The 19,071-nt window shown below is 57.5% G+C and overlaps 1 protein-coding gene across 1 annotated transcript in view; it reads left to right on the top strand.

Moving 5' to 3' along the window:
- Window positions 1-18,688, top strand: part of LOC137385183 (syntaxin-3-like) — a 120,106-nt gene extending 101,418 nt beyond the window's left edge. The window contains exons 8-10 of the mRNA XM_068060169.1: window positions 11,867-12,014; window positions 18,069-18,174; window positions 18,652-18,688. Coding sequence (XP_067916270.1) covers window positions 11,867-12,014; window positions 18,069-18,174; window positions 18,652-18,688 — 291 coding nt within the window. The remainder of the gene's footprint in view (window positions 1-11,866; window positions 12,015-18,068; window positions 18,175-18,651) is intronic.
- Window positions 18,689-19,071: the final 383 nt, after the last annotated feature.

Raw genomic sequence — 19,071 nt, 5'->3', positions numbered from 1 at the left:
GGGAGGGAGGGCTAAATCTGAGTGAGTGAGTGAGGGAGGGCTGTATCTGAGTGAGGGAGGGCTGTATCGGATTGAGTGAGGGAGGGCTGGCTGTATCGGAGTGAGTGAGTGAGTGAGGGAGGGCTGTATCGGATTGAGTGAGGGAGGGCTGTATCGGTGTGAGTGAGGGAGGGCTGTATCGGTGTGAGTGAGGGAGGGCTGTATCGGAGTGAGTGAGGGAGGGCTGTATCGGAGTGAATGAGGGAGGGCTCTATCGGAGTGAGTGAGGGCGGGCTCCATCAGAGTGAGTGAGGGAGGGCTGTATCGGATTGAGTGAATGAGGGAGGGCTCTATCGGAATGAGTGAGGGAGGGAGGGCTGTATCGGATTGAGTCAGTGAGGGAGGGCTGTATCGGAGTGAGAGAGGGAGGGCTGTATCGGATTGAGTGAGGGAGGGAGGGCTGTATCGGAGTGAGTGAGTGAGTGAGGGAGGGCTGTATTGGAGTGAGTGAGGGAGGGCTGTATCGGATTGAGTGAGGGAGGGAGGGCTGTATCGGAGTGAGTGAGTGAGTGAGGGAGGGCTGTATCGGATTGAGTGAGGGAGGGAGGGCTGTATCGGATTGAGTGAGTGAGGGAGGGCTGTACCGGAGTGAGAGAGGGAGGGAGGGCTGTATCGGAGTGAGTGAGTGAGTGAGGGAGGGCTGTATCGGATTGAGTGAGTGAGGGAGGGCTGTATCGGAGTGAGAGAGGGAGGGAGGGCTGTCTCGGACTGAGTGAGTGAGTGAGGGAGGGCTGTATCGGATTGAGTGAGGGAGGGAGGGCTGTATCGGAGTGAGTGAGTGAGGGAGGGCTGTATCGGATTGAGTGAGTGAGGGAGGGCTGTATCGGATTGAGTGAGGGAGGGCTGTATTGGATTGAGTGAGGGAGGGAGGGCTGTATCGGATTGAGTGAGGGAGGGAGGGCTGTATCGGAGTGAGAGAGGGAGGGCTGTATCGGATTGAGTGAGGGAGGGAGGGCTATATCGGAGTGTGAGTGAGTGAGGGAGGGCTGTATCGGAGTGAGTGAGGGAGGGCTGTATCGGATTGAGTGAGGGAGGGCTGGCTGTATCGGAGTGAGTGAGTGAGGGAGGGCTGTATCGGATTGAGTGAGGGAGGGCTGTATCGGTGTGAGTGAGGGAGGGCTGTATCGGTGTGAGTGAGGGAGGGCTGTATCGGAGTGAGTGAGGGAGGGCTGTATCGGAGTGAAAGAGGGAGGGCTCTATCGGAGTGAGTGAGGGCGGGCTCTATCGGAGTGAGTGAGGGAGGGCTATATCGGATTGAGTGAATGAGGGAGGGCTCTATCGGAGTGAGTGAGGGAGGGCTCTATCGGAGTGAGTGAGGGAGGGAGGATTGTATCGGAGTGAGTGAGTGAGTGAGGGAGGGCTGTATCGGAGTGAGTGAGTGAGTGAGGGAGGGCTGTATCGGAGTGAGTGAGTGAGGGAGGGAGGATTGTATTGGAGTGAGTGAGTGAGGGAGGATTGTATCGGAGTGAGGGAGGGCTGTATCGGAGTGAGTGAGTGAGGGAGGGAGGATTGTATCGGAGTGAGGGAGGGCTGGATCGGAGTGAGTGAGGGAGGGCTGTATCGGAGTGAGTGAGTGAGTGAGGGAGGGAGGATTGTATCGGAGTGAGGGAGGGCTGTATCGGAGTGAGTGAGTGAGTGAGGGAGGGCTGTATCGGAGTGAGTGAGGGAGGGAGGGAGGATTGTATCGGAGTGAGGGAGGGCTGTATCGGAGTGAGTGAGTGAGTGAGGGAGGGAGGATTGTATCGGAGTGAGTGAGTGAGTGAGTGAGGGAGGATTGTATCGGAGTGAGTGAGTGAGTGAGGGAGGGCTGTATCGGAGTGAGTGAGTGAGTGAGGGAGGGCTGTATCGGAGTGAGTGAGTGAGGGAGGGAGGATTGTATTGGAGTGAGTGAGTGAGGGAGGATTGTATCGGAGTGAGGGAGGGCTGTATCGGAGTGAGTGAGTGAGGGAGGGAGGATTGTATCGGAGTGAGTGAGGGCTGGATCGGAGTGAGTGAGTGAGTGAGGGAGGGCTGTATCGGAGTGAGTGAGTGAGTGAGGGAGGGAGGATTGTATCGGAGTGAGGGAGGGCTGTATCGGAGTGAGTGAGTGAGTGAGTGAGGGAGGGCTGTATCGGAGTGAGTGAGGGAGGGAGGGAGGATTGTATCGGAGTGAGGGAGGGCTGTATCGGAGTGAGTGAGTGAGTGAGGGAGGGAGGATTGTATCGGAGTGAGGGAGGGCTGTATCGGAGTGAGTGAGTGAGTGAGGGAGGGCTGTATCGGAGTGAGTGAGGGAGGGAGGGAGGATTGTATCGGAGTGAGGGAGGGCTGTATCGGAGTGAGTGAGTGAGTGAGGGAGGGAGGATTGTATCGGAGTGAGTGAGTGAGTGAGTGAGGGAGGATTGTATCGGAGTGAGTGAGTGAGTGAGGGAGGGAGGGAGGATTGTATCGGACTGAGTGAGTGAGGGAGGGAGGGAGGATTGTATCGGAGTGAGTGAGTGAGTGAGGGAGGGAGGGAGGATTGTATCGGAGTGAGTGAGTGAGTGAGGGAGGGAGGGAGGATTGTATCGGAGTGAGGGAGGGCTGTATCGGAGTGAGTGAGTGAGGGAGGGAGGACTGTATCGGAGTGAGGGAGGGCTGTATCGGAGTGAGTGAGTGAGTGAGTGAGGGAGGGAGGACTGTATCGGAGTGAGGGAGGGCTGTATCGGAGTGAGTGAGTGAGGGAGGGAGGGAGGATTGTATCGGAGTGAGGGAGGGCTGTATCGGAGTGAGTGAGTGAGGGAGGGAGGGAGGATTGTATCGGACTGAGTGAGTGAGGGAGGGAGGGAGGATTGTATCGGACTGAGTGAGTGAGTGAGGGAGGGAGGATTGTATCGGACTGAGTGAGTGAGGGAGGGAGGGAGGATTGTATCGGAGTGACTGAGTGAGTGAGTGAGGGAGGGAGGGAGGGAGGATTGTATCGGACTGAGTGAGTGAGTGAGGGAGGGAGGATTGTATCGGACTGAGTGAGTGAGTGAGGGAGGGAGGATTGTATCGGACTGAGTGAGTGAGTGAGGGAGGGAGGATTGTATCGGACTGAGTGAGTGAGTGAGGGAGGGAGGATTGTATCGGACTGAGTGAGTGAGGGAGGGAGGGAGGATTGTATCGGACTGAGTGAGTGAGTGAGGGAGGGAGGATTGTATCGGACTGAGTGAGTGAGGGAGGGAGGGAGGATTGTATCGGACTGAGTGAGTGAGTGAGGGAGGGAGGATTGTATCGGACTGAGTGAGTGAGTGAGGGAGGGAGGGAGGATTGTATCGGACTGAGTGAGTGAGGGAGGGAGGGAGGATTGTATCGGACTGAGTGAGTGAGGGAGGGAGGGAGGGAGGATTGTATCTGAGTGAGTGAGTGAGTGAGGGAGGATTGTATCGGAGTGAGTGAGTGAGTGAGGGAGGGAGGGAGGATTGTATCGGACTGAGTGAGTGAGTGAGTGAGGGAGGGAGGGAGGGCTGTATCGGACTGAGTGAGTGAGTGAGGGAGGGAGGATTGTATCGGACTGAGTGAGTGAGTGAGTGAGGGAGGGAGGGAGGATTGTATCGGACTGAGTGAGTGAGTGAGTGAGGGAGGGAGGGAGGGCTGTATCGGACTGAGTGAGTGAGTGAGGGAGGGAGGATTGTATCGGACTGAGTGAGTGAGTGAGTGAGGGAGGGAGGGAGGGCTGTATCGGACTGAGTGAGTGAGTGAGGGAGGGAGGATTGTATCGGAGTGAGTGAGTGAGTGAGTGAGGGAGGGAGGGCTGTATCGGACTGAGTGAGTGAGTGAGGGAGGGAGGATTGTATCGGACTGAGTGAGTGAGTGAGTGAGGGAGGATTGTATCGGACTGAGTGAGTGAGTGAGTGAGGGAGGGAGGGAGGATTGTATCGGACTGAGTGAGTGAGTGAGTGAGGGAGGGAGGGAGGATTGTATCGGACTGAGTGAGTGAGGGAGGGAGGGAGGATTGTATCGGACTGAGTGAGTGAGTGAGTGAGGGAGGGAGGGAGGATTGTATCGGACTGAGTGAGTGAGGGAGGGAGGGAGGATTGTATCGGACTGAGTGAGTGAGTGAGTGAGTGAGGGAGGGAGGATTGTATCGGACTGAGTGAGTGAGTGAGTGAGGGAGGGAGGGAGGATTGTATGGGACTGAGTGAGTGAGTGAGGGAGGGAGGGAGGACTGTATCGGACTGAGTGAGTGAGTGAGGGAGGGAGGATTGTATCGGACTGAGTGAGTGAGTGAGGGAGGGAGGGAGGATTGTATCGGACTGAGTGAGTGAGTGAGTGAGGGAGGGAGGGAGGATTGTATCGGACTGAGTGAGTGAGGGAGGGAGGGAGGATTGTATCGGACTGAGTGAGTGAGTGAGGGAGGGAGGATTGTATCGGACTGAGTGAGTGAGTGAGGGAGGGCTGTTTGCTCTGTGAACGGCTCAGTCTTTGACAGGCCTCCCTGTGTCTGTTCTTTAATCTCTGCTCTCATCGTTCACTCTGACTCGTCCTCCCCACAGAAAACCATCCTCATTGCAGTCTGCGTGGTTGTGCTTCTGGCGATATTGGCCCTGGTTATCGGCCTGGCGGTTGGATTGAATCGCTGACGGGTTGCGCTGCCCGATTTCAGCCGCTCCTCTGCCTGTCCTGTTAGTAAGTAACCTCATCCTGCTACTGGTGGTGGTGCTTGGTGCTTACGCTGTTAACAGACCGCAAATATTCTGGAAGCTCATTCTCAACGCGACGGGACATCTCCCGTTTCGACACTGCCTTTCACCACGGCCGACAATCCCAAGTCAAGTGTGAGACACTGTTGTCATGTGGGAAATGCAGCAGCTACCAGGCGCAGGGCAAGATCCCACAAACAGCTGTGTGATGATGATCCACATCATCAGCGTCTTTAGTGATGTTGCCGGAGGAATAAATATCGCCCCCTGTTCAGCCCCCGCCACAGGGCGTCGGAAACAACAACTCGGTTCTTCCAGTAATGGCCTGAGCCCACGAGACTTAACTTAAATACGGCACCTCCGACAGTGCAGCACTCCCTCGGGACTGACCCTCTGACAGTGCAGCACTCCCTCAGTACTGACCCTCCGACAGTGCAGCACTCCCTCGGGACTGACCCTCTGACAGTGCAGCACTCCTTCAGTACTGACCCTCTGACAGTGCAGCACTCCCTCAGTACTGACCCTCTGACAGTGCAGCACTCCCTCAGTACTGACCCTCCAACAATGCAGCACTCCCTCAGTACTGACCCTCCGACAATGCAGCGCCCCTCAGTACTGACCCTCTGACAGTGCAGCACTCCCTCAGTACTGACCCTCGGACAGTGCAGCACTCCCTCAGTACTGACCCTCCGACAGTGCAGCACTCCCTCAGTACTGACCCTCGGACAGTGCAGCGCTCCCTCAGTACTGACCCTCGGACAGTGCAGCGCTCCCTCAGTACTGATCCTCGGAGCGTGCAGCGCTCCCTCAGTACTGACCCTCGGACAGTGCAGCACTCCCTCAGTACTGACTCTCGGACAGTGCAGCACTCCCTCAGTACTGACCCTCCGACAGTGCAGCACTCCCTCAGTACTGACCCTCCGACAGTGCAGCGCTCCCTCAGTACTGACCCTCCGACAGTGCAGCGCTCCCTCAGTACTGACCCTCCGACAGTGCAGCACTCCCTCAGTACTGACCATCCGACAGTGCAGCGCTTCCTCAGTACTGACCCTCCGACAGTGCAGCGCTCCCTCAGTACTGACCCTCCGACAGTGCAGCGCTCCCTCAGTACTGACCCTCCGACAGTGCAGCACTCCCTCAGTACTGACCCTCCGACAGTGCAGCACTCTCTCAGTACTGACCCTCTGACAGTGCAGCACTCCCTCAGTACTGACACTCCGACAGTGCAGTACTCCCTCAGTACGGACCCTCCGACAATGCAGCACTCCCTCAGTACTGACCCTCCGACAGAGCAGCACTCCCTCAGTACTGACCCTCGGACAGTGCAGCACTCCCTCAGTACTGACCCTCCGACAGTGCAGCACTCCCTCAGTACTGACCCTCCGACAATGCAGCACTCCCTCATTACTGACCCTCGGACAGTGCAGCACTCCCTCAGTACTGACCCTCCGACAGTGCAGCACTCCCTCAGTACTGACAATCGGACAGTGCAGCACTCCCTCAGTTGTGACACTTAGGCAGTACAGCACTCCCTCTGTACTGACCCTCGGACAATGCAGCACTCCCTCAGTACTGACCCTCCGACAGTGCAGCACTCCCTCAGTACTGACCCTCGGACAGTGCAGCACTCCCTCAGTACTGACCCTCGGACAGTGCCGCACTCCATCAGTACTGACCCTCCAACAGTGCGGCACTCCCTCAGTACTGACCCTCCGACAGTGCAGCACTCCCTCAGTACTGACCCTCCGACAGTGCAGCACTCCCTCAGTACTGACCCTCCGACAGTGCAGCACTCCCTCAGTACTGACCCTCTGACAGTGCAGCACTCCCTCAGTGCTGACCCTCCGACAGTGCTGCACTCCCTCAGTACTGATCCTCGGTCAGTGCAGCACTCCCTCAGTACTGACCCTCCGACAGTGCAGCACTCCCTCAGTACTGACCCTCGGACAGTGCTGCACTCGCTCAGTACTGACCCTCGGACAGTGCAGCACTCCCTCAGTACTGACCCTCCGACAATGCAGCCCTCCCTCAGTACTGACCCTCTGACAGTGCGGCACTCCCTCAGTACTGACCCTCTGACAGTGCAGCACTCCCTCAGTACTGCCCCTCTGACAGTGCAGCACTCCCTCAGTACTGACCCTCCGACAGTGCTGCACTCCCTCAGTACTGACCCTCCGACAGTGCTGCACTCCCTCAGTACTGACCCTCTGACAGTGCAGCACTCCCTCAGTACTGACCCTCCGACAGTGCTGCACTCCCTCAGTACTGACCCTCTGACAGTGCGGCACTCCCTCAGTACTGACCCTCGGACAGTGCAGCACTCCCTCAGTACTGACCCTCTGACAGTGCTGCACTCCCTCAGTACTGACCCTCCGACAGTGCAGCACTCCCTCAGTACTGACCCTCCGACAGTGCTGCACTCCCTCAGTACTGACCCTCCGACAGTGCAGCACTCCCTCAGTACTGACCCTCTGACAGTGCAGCAGTCCCTCAGTACTGACCCTCCGACAGTGCTGCACTCCCTCAGTACTGACCCTCGGTCAATGCAGCACTCCCTCATTACTGACCCTCGGACAGTGCATCACTCCCTCAGTACTGACCCTCGGACAGTGCAGCACTCCCTCAGTACTGACCCTCGGACAGTGCAGCACTCCCTCAGTACTGACCCTCCGACAATGCAGCCCTCCCTCAGTACTGACCCTCTGACAGTGCTGCACTCCCTCAGTACTGACCCTCTGACAGTGCTGCACTCCCTCAGTACTGACCCTCTGACAGTGCAGCACTCCCTCAGTACTGACCCTCTGACAGTGCCGCACTCCCTCAGTGCTGACCCTCCAACAGTGCAGCACTCCCTCAGTACTGACCCTCTGACAGTGCAGCACTCCCTCAGTACTGACCCTCTGACAGTGTGCTGTTATGAGAATCCCCCTGGGTGAGAGATGTGATTTTTGATTGTGGGCCAGTGTGGGAATTGAAAGCTTGTTGAAGTCGGATGACTCAATGGGGAGTCTGGGGAATACCGTTAGTCAGGCTTTGTTCATCTAATTTGCCTTTGCCAGCTGCGATGACATACTTGCCCACTTGCCGCTGTGTCTCCCACTTTCCCTGTTTATTTTAATCCCCGCCTTCCCCTTGTTTTCTCCTTCCCCACAGAAACTCTATGCGGTGATAGCCTGCGTCGTGTTCCTGCTGCTCATCCTGGCCCTTATCCTTGGCATCACCTTGTCCTGACGCTTCCGGCCTTCCTCCCCTCCACAACTCCCAGCACGCTCCGTGCTCCGGGGCCGGGGGTTGGTGGTGGCGGTGGGGGAGGGGGACTTTGAACCTCGTCTGCCGGACGGAGCCTGGAGAGGAGCTGAGCATGAATTCCGCCCGTCGTCGCCTCTTTCAGCCGTGCATGCGGATCCTCCCATTCCCGGCCGCCCCTGCATTGCCCTAGCGGCCCACCCAGCAGAAGATTCAGAGCTGCTCGCTTTCCGGTTGTCCGTGGAGAGGACTGCGCGGTTCCCCCCCTCGCTTGAATCATTGTGTCACTCACTGAACTCTCTGCTCCGACCCAGCTCTCCGTTCCTCATCACCTTTCAGTTTGTCAGGAAGGAACCCCTCGTGCCTCGTGTGTGTGTGTGTGTGTGTGAGATTGTTAATGCTCAGGGTCAAATCTGGCATTTTGCCAAACCTCTGTATGATGTGCCACAGAGCCCTGGTTACGGTGAAACCCCGAGGGCAGTGAAACCCCCGTTACACGGTGACGGTCTACCCCTGTGACAGTGAAACCTTGCTTCCAATGAAACCTGGGTTATGGTGGATCTTTGGTTATCGTGAGCCCCCAGTTACGGTGAAGCCCCGGTGACAGTGAAACCCCGGTTAGGGTGAGCCCCCGGTTACAGTGAGCCCCCAGTTACGGTGAAACCCCGGTTATGGTGAAACCCCGGTGACAGTGAAACCCCGGTTAGGGTGAAACCCCGGTTAGGGTGAAACCCCGGTTAGGATGAAACCCCGGTTATGGTGAAACCCCGGTGACGGTGAAACCCCGGTTAGGGTGAAACCCCGGTGACGGTGAAACTCCGGTGACGGTGAAACTCCGGTTAGGGTGAAACTCCGGTTAGGGTGAAACCCCAGTGACAGTGAAACCCCGGAGACAGTGAAACCCCAGTTAGGGTGAAACCCCAGTGACAGTGAAACCCCGGTTAGGGTGGAAACCCAGGTGATGGTGAAACCCAGGTTACGGTGAAACCCCGGTTAGGGTGAAACCCAGGTTAGGGTGAAACCCCGGTTAGGGTGAAACCCAGGTTAGGGTGAAACCCCGGTTAGGGTGAAACCCCGGTGACGGTGAAACCCCGGTTAGGGTGAAACCCCGGTTAGGGTGAAACCCCAGTGACAGTGAAACCCCGGTTAGGGTGGAAACCCAGGTGATGGTGAAACCCAGGTTACGGTGAAACCCCGGTTAGGGTGAAACCCAGGTTAGGGTGAAACCCAGGTTCGGGTGAAACCCCAGTGACAGTGAAACCCCGGTTCGGGTGAAACCCCGGTGACGGTGAAACCCCGGTGACGGTGAAATCCCGGTTGGGTGAAACCCTGGTTATGGTGAAAAACTGGAATAGCCTTCTCATCCTCACCCACCACCCCCACCCGCGCCCCCCCCCCCCCCCCCCCCCCCCCCCCACCACCCCATCCACATAGCTCCATCACCGGGAATGGGCACTGGCCACAGCTCGGAGCTTCCCCGGGAGCTGTGCCTAAACTGCTGGTAATTGAGCTGGGCTCATACAAGCCAGGGGGTCAGTCCCAGCATCATCCAGAGCAAGCATCACATCCCTTGTGCAGCACTTCCACCTGCAGGTTTCATCTTACAGTGAGAGAGAGCCCGGGTGTGAAGGAACACTCCTTTAATAGTGATTTCAGTGTGTGTGAGCCCGGGTGTGAAGGAACACTCCTTTAATAGTGATTTCAGTGTGTGTGAGCCCGGATGTGAAGGAACACTCTTTTAATCGTGACAGTGTTTATATCTCGAGCTGAATTCACTTGCACCATCCCACTCTAACTTCCTCTTCCTTTACATATTTGCTGATTGTGTTTTGGAATGCATGAAGCTCAGTCAGCCCCGACCGGCCCTGGGCTATTCCATCAGGAGGTGCAGCACTGTATTTTGTGATGAGTTTCCCTGAATGGATTTCCCATCATCTCCTGTTCTATAATGGAGGCTTTAAGTGAGGGAGACTTGAGTTCTGAATTTCTGTTCTGTTAAAGTCAATACTGAGAGCCCAGTAACAATTGAACTGAAATTATTGTGTGGATGTGCAAATTCTTAGTAATTAACATAAACTCAGTCAATAGCTGCGGCCAGGTTTAGATGAAACTCAGGTAGCAGTGCAGCACTCCCTCCGTACTGACCCTCCAACAGTGCAGTGCTCCCTCAGTACTGACCCTCCAACAGTGCAACACTCCCTCCGTACTGACCCTCCGACAGTGCAGTGCTCCCTCAGTACTGACCCTCCAACAGTGCAACACTCCCTCCGTACTGACCCTCCAACAGTGCAGTGCTCACTCTGCACTGACCCTCCGACAGTGCAGTGCTCCCTCCGTACTGACCCTCCAACAGTGCAGCACTCCCTCCGTACTGACCCTCCGACAGTGCAGTGCTCACTCCGTACTGACCCTCCGACAGTGCAGTGCTCACTCCGTACTGACCCTCCGACAGTGCAACACTCCCTCAGTACTGACCCTCCGACAGTGCTGCACTCCCTCAGTACTGACCCTCCGACAGTGCAACACTCCCTCCGTACTGACCCTCCGACAGTGCAGTGCTCACTCCGTACTGACCCTCCGACAGTGCAGTGCTCACTCCGTACTGACCCTCCGACAGTGCAGCGCTCCCTCCGTACTGACCCTCCGACAGTGCAGCGCTCCCTCAGTACTGACCCTCCGACAGTGCAGCACTCCCTCAGTACTGACCCTCCGACAGTGCAGTGCTCCCTCCGTACTGACCCTCCGACAGTGCAGTGCTCACTCCGTACTGACCCTCCGACAGTGCAGTGCTCCCTCAGTACTGACCCTCCGACAGTGCAGCGCTCACTCCGTACTGACCCTCCGACAGTGCAGCACTCCCTCAGTACTGACCCTCCGACAGTGCAGTGCTCACTCTGTACTGACCCTCCGACAGTGCAGCGCTCCCTCCGTACTGACCCTCCGACAGTGCAGCGCTCCCTCCGTACTGATCCTCCGACAGTGCAGCACTCCCTCAGTACTGACCCTCCGACAGTGCAGCACTCCCTCAGTACTGACCCTCCGACAGTGCAGCACTCCCTCAGTACTGACCCTCCGACAGTGCAGCACTCCCTCAGTACTGACCCTCTGACAGTGCAGTGCTCCCTCAGTACTGACCCTCCGACAGTGCAGCACTCCCTCAGTACTGACCCTCCGACAGTGCAGCACTCCCTCAGTACTGACCCTCCGACAGTGCAGCACTCCCTCAGTACTGACCCTCCGACAGTGCAGTGCTCACTCCGTACTGACCCTCCGACAGTGCAGTGCTCCCTCAGTACTGACCCTCTGACAGTGCAGTGCTCCCTCAGTACTGACCCTCCGACAGTGCAGCACTCCCTCAGTACTGACCCTCCGACAGTGCAGTGCTCACTCTGTACTGACCCTCCGACAGTGCAGCGCTCCCTCCGTACTGACCCTCCGACAGTGCAGCGCTCCCTCCGTACTGACCCTCCGACAGTGCAGCACTCCCTCAGTACTGACCCTCCGACAGTGCAGCACTCCCTCAGTACTGACCCTCCGACAGTGCAGCACTCCCTCAGTACTGACCCTCCGACAGTGCAGCACTCCCGCAGTCCTGACCCTCCAATGGTGTGTGACGTTGTCTCAGTACTGGTAACCGAGGGAGTGGCAGCCTGGGTTATGAGGTGTGAGTGGGGAATCAAATCCACAACGGGAGTTTGGCGGTGGGGAGGTGTGACAGGGAGAGTGAAACCATTGTAAATTTCCTTTGCCAAGCACCAATCTGTTAAGTTTGTGCGTGTGTGTGTATTTATAAACTGTGGTCCCACCCACAAAGGCTGTACATATCATGTCATAGACCTCCCATCTGTGTATGTAACTTGCCTTTTTAATTTATAAAATTGTTTTTGAAATTAAATGGACCGAGTTAATCTTTTGTTTGGGAGCAATGGCCCCCTGTCTAGTTTATGCCCGATTGCCTCTCATTGCCAGGGGTGACGTGCTGGGGTCAGGAGGCCAAGTGTCGGCCATTTTTACTTGGCTTAAGTCGACCAGGCCCAAGCAAGAGGCCAATGAGCAGAAGGCCTGGGCAGCGGGTGGAGGGGGTAGCAGGTGGGTGGTTGGTGTTTGGAGGCATGGCAGTGGGGGTTTGGGGTGGGGGTGGGGTAAGAGATTAGGATAAGGGAGGATCAGGGGCAGTCAGGAGAGGAGAGGAAAGCCTGGGGCCTTCTCCTGGGGCCTGCTGCTGCTCTTCGGCGCCCGGCGTTGCTGGCATGTCCGGATTGAGAGCAAAGCCAGTGATGTGGGGAGGTGGGGCGGCGGGGGGGGGGGGGGGGGAGGGCCGATCAGGGGGAAGGGGGGAAGGGAGTGGGGGGTGAGGGGAGGGTAATGGTGGGTGAGGGGGAAGGGGGAGGGTAATGGGGGGGTGAGGGGAAGGGGGAGGGTAATGGGGGTGAGGGGGAAGGGTAAGGGAATGGGGGATGAGGGGGAGGGGAGTGGGGGTGAGGGGGAAGGTGGGGGGTAATGGGGGTGAGGGGGAAGGGGAGTGGAATGGGGGATGAGGGGGAGGGGAGTGGGGGTGAGGGGGAAGGGGAGTGGAATGGGGGATGAGGGGGAGGGGAGTGGGGGTGAGGGGGGAAGGTGGGGGGTAATGGAGGTGAGGGGGAAGGGGAGTGGAATGGGGGATGAGGGGGAGGGGAGTGGGGGTGAGGGGGAAGGGGAGAGGAATGGGGGATGAGGGGGAGGGGGAGTGGGGGTGAGGGGGAAGGTGGGGGGTAATGGGGGTGAGGGGGAAGGGAGGAGGGGAATGGGGGTGAGGGGGGGGAAAGAGGTGGTGCCACCTTTCGAGTTTTGATGAGGCCCCGCCCTCCGCCCAGCCTCCCTCCTCTACCTCCACCCCGCCTCCCTCCTCTACCTCCACCCCACCTCCCTCCTCTACCTCCACCCCGCCTCCCTCCTCTACCTCCACCCAGCCTCCCTCCTCTACCTCCACCCCGCCTCCCTCCTCTACCTCCACCCCGCCTCCCTCCTCTACCTCCACCCCGCCTCCCTCCTCTACCTCCACCCAGCCTCCCTCCTCTACCTCCACCCCACCTCCCTCCTCTACCTCCACCCCACCTCCCTCCTCTACCTCCACCCCACCTCCCTCCTCTACCTCCACCCCGCCTCCCTCCTCTACCTCCACCCAGCCTCCCTCCTCTACCTCCACCCTGCCTCCCTCCTCTACCTCCACCCCGCCTCCCTCCTCTACCTCCACCCCGCCTCCCTCCTCTACCTCCACCCAGCCTCCCTCCTCTACCTCCACCCCACCTCCCTCCTCTATCTCCACCCCACCTCCCTCCTCTACCTCCACCCCACCTCCCTCCTCTACCTCCACCCCGCCTCCCTCCTCTACCTCCACCCCGCCTCCCTCCTCTACCTCCACCCCGCCTCCCTCCTCTACCTCCACCCCGCCTCCCTCCTCTACCTCCACCCCGCCTCCCTCCTCTACCTCCACCCCACCTCCCTCCTCTACCTCCACCCCACCTCCCTCCTCTACCTCCACCCCACCTCCCTCCTCTACCTCCACCCCACCTCCCTCCTCTACCTCCACCCCGCCTCCCTCCTCTACCTCCACCCCGCCTCCCTCCTCTACCTCCACCCGCCTCCCTCCTCTACCTCCACCCCACCTCCCTCCTCTACCTCCACCCCCACCTCCCTCCTCTACCTCCACCCACCTCCTCCTCTACCTCCCCCGCCTCCCTCCTCTACCTCCACCCCGCCTCCTCCTCTACCTCCACCCCGCCTCCCTCCTCTACCTCCACCCCGCCTCCCTCCTCTACCTCCACCCCACCTCCCTCCTCTACCTCCACCCCACCTCCCTCCTCTACCTCCACCCCACCCATAGCTCACCCTTCCCATCCTGAAAAGGGAGGATTTTGGAATTGGGACTGGGGTTCGGATGGGATTAGGATTGGAGTTGGGATTGGGATTCGAGTTGGGATTAGGATTGAAGTTGGGATTGGGATTGGAATGGGATAGGGGTAGGACTGGGGTTGGGATTGGGATTAGGATTGGAGTTGGGATTGGGATTCGAGTTGGGATTAGGATTGAAGTTGGGATTGGGATTGGAATGGGATGGGGGTAGGACTGGGGTTGGGATTGGGATTGACTTTGGAATGGGATAAGGATTGGGGTTGGGATTGGGTTTGTTGTGGCCTTGGATTATCCTTGCCCTGGGATTGGAATCAGTTGAGTCTGTTGGTGGCGGGGGAGGAATGTGGGTGAATGGATTCCCTCAAACGGACCTTTCAAGAGTGAAATTCGGAAACACTCCGACACACAGGTGGGAGAGGTTTGGAAATCTCTCCCACTAACGGCAATCGATGCTGATCAATTGTTCATTTTAAATCTGAGATCGATAGATTTCTGTTATCCGGAGGGGATTAAGGGATATGGACAAAGACGGGTAAATGGAGTTAGGTCACAGATCAGCCAGGATCTCATTGAACGATGGAGCAGGCTCGAGGGGCTGAATGGGCCTCCTCCTGTTCCAGTGTAACAGGCTGGAGAAGGGGCTGAATGGGCCTCCTCCTGTTCCCGTGTAACAGGGTGGAGAAGGGGCTGAATGGGCCTCCTCCTGTTCCAGTGTAACAGGCCGGAGAAGGGGCTGAATGGGCCTCCTCCTGTTCCAGTGTAACAGGCTGGAGAAGGGGCTGAATGGGCCTCCTCCTGTTCCCGTGTAACTGGCTGGAGAAGGGGCTGAATGGGCCTCCTCCTGTTCCAGTGTAACAGGCTGGAGAAGGGGCTGAATGGGCCTCCTCCTGTTCCAGTGTAACAGGCCGGAGAAGGGGCTGAATGGGCCTCCTCCTGTTCCAGTGTAACAGGCTGGAGAAGGGGCTGAATGGGCCTCCTCCTGTTCCTGTGTTCTTATTTTCAGCACAAACAGAGAGTGGTGAAGAGCGGATGAGTCTTTGCATGTCGATCACCAGTTCCCTTGAATTAATCTCGAAATGGCAGGTCCACCTGCAGTTCTCCTCTCCTACGAACCTTCCTGTCTCCCTTCGACATCTTGCTCCTGTCTGCCAATTCCTTTTTCAGTTGGTACTTCTGTATATGAACTTGGGAACTCCCTCAGATTAACTGTACTTGGTGAAGACTATTGACAAAAACTGATGTCTGTCTCTCTTCTATCTCCGTCTCTCTCGCTCTCTGTCCCTCTCTCTCTTTCTCTGGCTCTCCTCTGCCTCTCTCTTTTTCTGACAGTCTCGCCCACTCTGCTTCTCTCTCTCTCTCTCTCTCCTTCTCTCTCTGTGTCTCCCTCTGCCTCTCCCCGTTGCTCTCCCTCTCTGTCACTCTCGTCTGCCTCCCCCTTTTTTCTGACGGTCTCGCCCCCTCTGCCCCTCTCTGTGTTCCTCCTTCTTTCTTTCTCTCTCTCTCTCTCTCTTTTCTCACTCACTCTCTCTCTGTCAGTTGCTCCCCTTCCCTCTTTCACTGACCCTCACTTTCTTTTTCTGACTCTTTCCCCCTCTGTCCCTCCCTCGTTCTCTCTCCTTCTCTCTTCTCCTTTCACTCTCTCTCTCTCTTTCTCCTGTTCCAGTGTAACAGGCTGGAGAAGAGGCTGAATGGGCCTCCTCCTGTTCCAGTGTAACAGGCTGGAGAAGGGGCTGAATGGGCCTCCTCCTGTTCCAGTGTAAAAGACAGGAGAAGGGGCTGAATGGGCCTCCTCCTGTTCCAGTGTAACAGGCTGGAGAAGAGGGCTGAATGGGCCTCCTCCTGGTCCAGTGTAACAGGCTGGAGAAGGGGCTGAATGGGCCTCCTCCTGTTCCAGTGTAACAGGCTAGAGAAGGGGCTGAATGGGCCTCCTCCTGTTCCAGTGTAACAGGCTAGAGAAGGGGCTGAATGGCCTCCTCCTGTTCCAGTGTAAAAGACAGGAGAAGGGGCTGAATGGGCCTCCTCCTGTTCCAGTGTAACAGGCTGGAGAAGGGGCTGAATGGGCCTCCTCCTGTTCCAGTGTAACAGGCTGGAGAAGGGGCTGAATGGGCCTCCTCCTGTTCCAGTGTAACAGGCTGAAGAAGGGGCTGAATGGGCCTCCTCCTGTTCCAGTGTAACAGGCTGGAGAAGGGTCTGAATGGGCCTCCTCCTGTTCCAGTGTAACAGGCTGGAGAAGGGGCTGAATGGGCCTCCTCCTGTTCCAGTGTAAAAGGCAGGAGAAGGGGCTGAATGGGCCTCCTCCTGTTCCAGTGTAACAGGCTGGAGAAGGGGCTGAATGGGCCTCCTCCTGTTCCTGTGTAACAGGCCGGAGAAGGGGCTGAATGGGCCTCCTCCTGTTCCCGTGTAACAGGCTGGAGAAGGGGCTGAATGGACCTCCTCCTGTTCCAGTGTAACAGGCTGGAGAAGAGGCTGAATGGGCCTCCTCCTGTTCCTGTGTAACAGGCTGCAGAAGGGGCTGAATGGGCCTCCTCCTGTTCCCGTGTAACAGGGTGGAGAAGGGGCTCATCCTCTCCTGTTCACGTGTAACAGGCTGGGAAGGGGCCTTCGAATGGGCCCTCCTCCTGTTCCAGTGTAACAGGCTGGAGAAGGGGCTTGAATGGCCCCTCCTCCTGTTCCAGTGTAACAGGCTGGAGAAGGGGCTGAATGGGCCCCCTCCTGTTCCCGTGTAACAGGCTGGAGAAGGGGCTGAATGGGCCTCCTCCTGTCCCCGTGTAACACGCTGGAGAAGAGGCTGAATGGGCCTCCTCCTGTCCCGTGTAACACGCTGGAGAAGGGGCTGAATGGGCCTCCTCCTGTTCCAGTGTAACAGGCTGGAGAAGAGGCTGAATGGGCCTCCTCCTGTTCCAGTGTAACAGGCTGGAGAAGGGGCTGAATGGGCCTCCTCCTGTTCCTGTGTAACAGGCTGGAGAAGGGGCTGAATGGGCCTCCTCCTGTTCTAGTGTAACAGGCTGCAGAAGGGGCTGAATGGGCCTCCTCCTGTTCCTGTGTAACAGGCCGGAGAAGGGGCTGAATGGGCCTCCTCCTGCTCCCGTGTAACAGGCTGGAGAAGGGGCTGAATGGACCTCCTCCTGTTCCAGTGTAACAGGCTGGAGAAGAGGCTGAATGGGCCTCCTCCTGTTCCTGTGTAACAGGCTGGAGAAGGGGCTGAATGGGCCTCCTCCTGCTCCCGTGTAACAGGCTGGAGAAGGGGCTGAATGGACCTCCTCCTGTTCCTGTGTAACAGGCTGGAGAAGGGGCTGAATGGGCCTCCTCCTGTTCCCGTGTAACAGGCTGGAGAAGGGGCTGAATGGGCCTCCTCCTGTTCCAGTGTAACAGGCTGGAGAAGGGGCTGAATGGGCCTCCTCCTGTTCCAGTGTAACAGGCTGGAGAAGGGGCTGAATGGGCCTTCTCCTGTTCCAGTGTAACAGGCTGGAGAAGAGGCTGAATGGGCCTCCTCCTGTCCCCGTGTAACACGCTGGAGAAGGGGCTGAATGGGCCTCCTCCTGTTCCAGTGTAACAGGCTGGAGAAGAGGCTGAATGGGCCTCCTCCTGTTCCAGTGTAACAGGCTGGAGAAGGGGCTGAATGGGCCTCCTCCTGTTCCCGTGTAACAGGGTGGAGAAGGGGCTGAATGGGCCTCCTCCTGTTCCTGTGTAACAGGCTGGAGAAGGGGCTGAATGGGCCTCCTCCTGTTCCAGTGTAACAATCTGGAGAAGGGGCTGAATGGGCCTCCTCCTGTTCCAGTGTAACAGGCTGGAGAAGGGGCTGAATGGGCCTCCTCCTGTTCCAGTGTAACAAGCTGGAGAAGGGGCTGAATGGGCCTCCTCCTGTTCCAGTGTAACAGGCTGGAGAAGGGGCTGAATGGGCCTCCTCCTGTTCCAGTGTAACAGGCTGGAGAAGGGGCTGAATGGGCCTCCTCCTGTTCCTGTGTAACAAGCTGGAGAAGGGGCTGAATGGGCCTCCTCCTGTTCCAGTGTAACAGGCTGGAGAAGGGGCTGAATGGGCCTCCTCCTGTTCCCGTGTAACAGGCTGGAGAAGGGGCTGAACGGGCCTCCTCCTGTTCCAGTGTTTAATCACCTTTAATCAGCCTCATTTCCTGCCTTGGGGTCGGATCGGGGGATCCACGTTGAGTTTCCCCTCGCCTGTTTCCTGTGCTTGCGTCTCGCTGTGATCTTATTTTTGACACAAACAATTTCTGCTCCTCACCGATCACACAGAAGAAAATAATGATCATGGTTTGCTGCATCATTCTGATCATCATCGCCGCCTCAACCATTGGGGGCATCTTCGCCTGAGCAGTAGTCGTGCCGAGGAGACCGGAAGGTAAATAGGAGAGGGAAAGACTCTGGGAGCGTGGAGGAGGGGTCTGTGGGAGGGGTAAGGTGACGGGGGTGCGGAGGGAAGTTGGTGATGTGGTGGGGCCGGGGTGGAGGGGGGGGGTGTGGGGGGTGGGAGGGATATGAGCCTGCCACATTATCTATCTTGGGTCTGCACGAAATGCTTCCACTGCAGTCGAACAGCCAGAGACGCTCCTATCCACCCACCTTCAAGTGATAGTCCATCCCCAGCTTAAAGGGACAGTCCCATCCTACCTTAAAGAGGCAGTCCATTCACCACCTCGAAGTGACAGTCCCTCCTCCGCTTAAAAGTGACAGCCCAGCCCTGCCTGGACAGTGATTGTCCATGCATTACCTTAAGGTGACAGCCCCATTTCCCCGCCTTTTAAAGTGACAGTCCTCACCTTCCACCTCCCGACTTTAATTGACAATGTGGAGTCCAACGGCTGCGTTCTTTCTTCAGGAGTCGCCACGGGAATGCTTCCACTGCAGTGGAATAGCCAGTGATGCTCCCATCCACCCAGCTTTAAAGTGACAGCCCCATCCACCACCTTCAACATTCACTCCCTCCACCACCGACGCACAGCGGCAGCAGTGTGTACCATCTACAAGATGCACTGCAGCAACTCACCAAGGCTCCTCAGACAGCACCTTCCAAACCCGTGACCTCTCCCAACTAGAAGGACAAGGACAGCAGATGCATGGGAACACCACCACCTGCAAGTTTCACTGCTGCAGTCCATGTGGGGTAGGTACACCCACAGTGCTGTTAGGAAGGGAGTTCCAGGATTTTGACCCAGCGACAGTGAAGGAACGGCGATATAGTTCCAAGTCAGGATGGTGTGCGACTTGGAGGGGAACTTCTTAGAGCAGTGAAGGTTAA

This window comes from Heterodontus francisci, chromosome 28 (assembly GCF_036365525.1).
Source record: "Heterodontus francisci isolate sHetFra1 chromosome 28, sHetFra1.hap1, whole genome shotgun sequence".
NCBI classification, from domain to species: domain Eukaryota; kingdom Metazoa; phylum Chordata; class Chondrichthyes; order Heterodontiformes; family Heterodontidae; genus Heterodontus; species Heterodontus francisci.
Note: the sequence above shows the minus strand (reverse complement) of the source record. Positions and strands in the feature narration are given on the sequence as shown.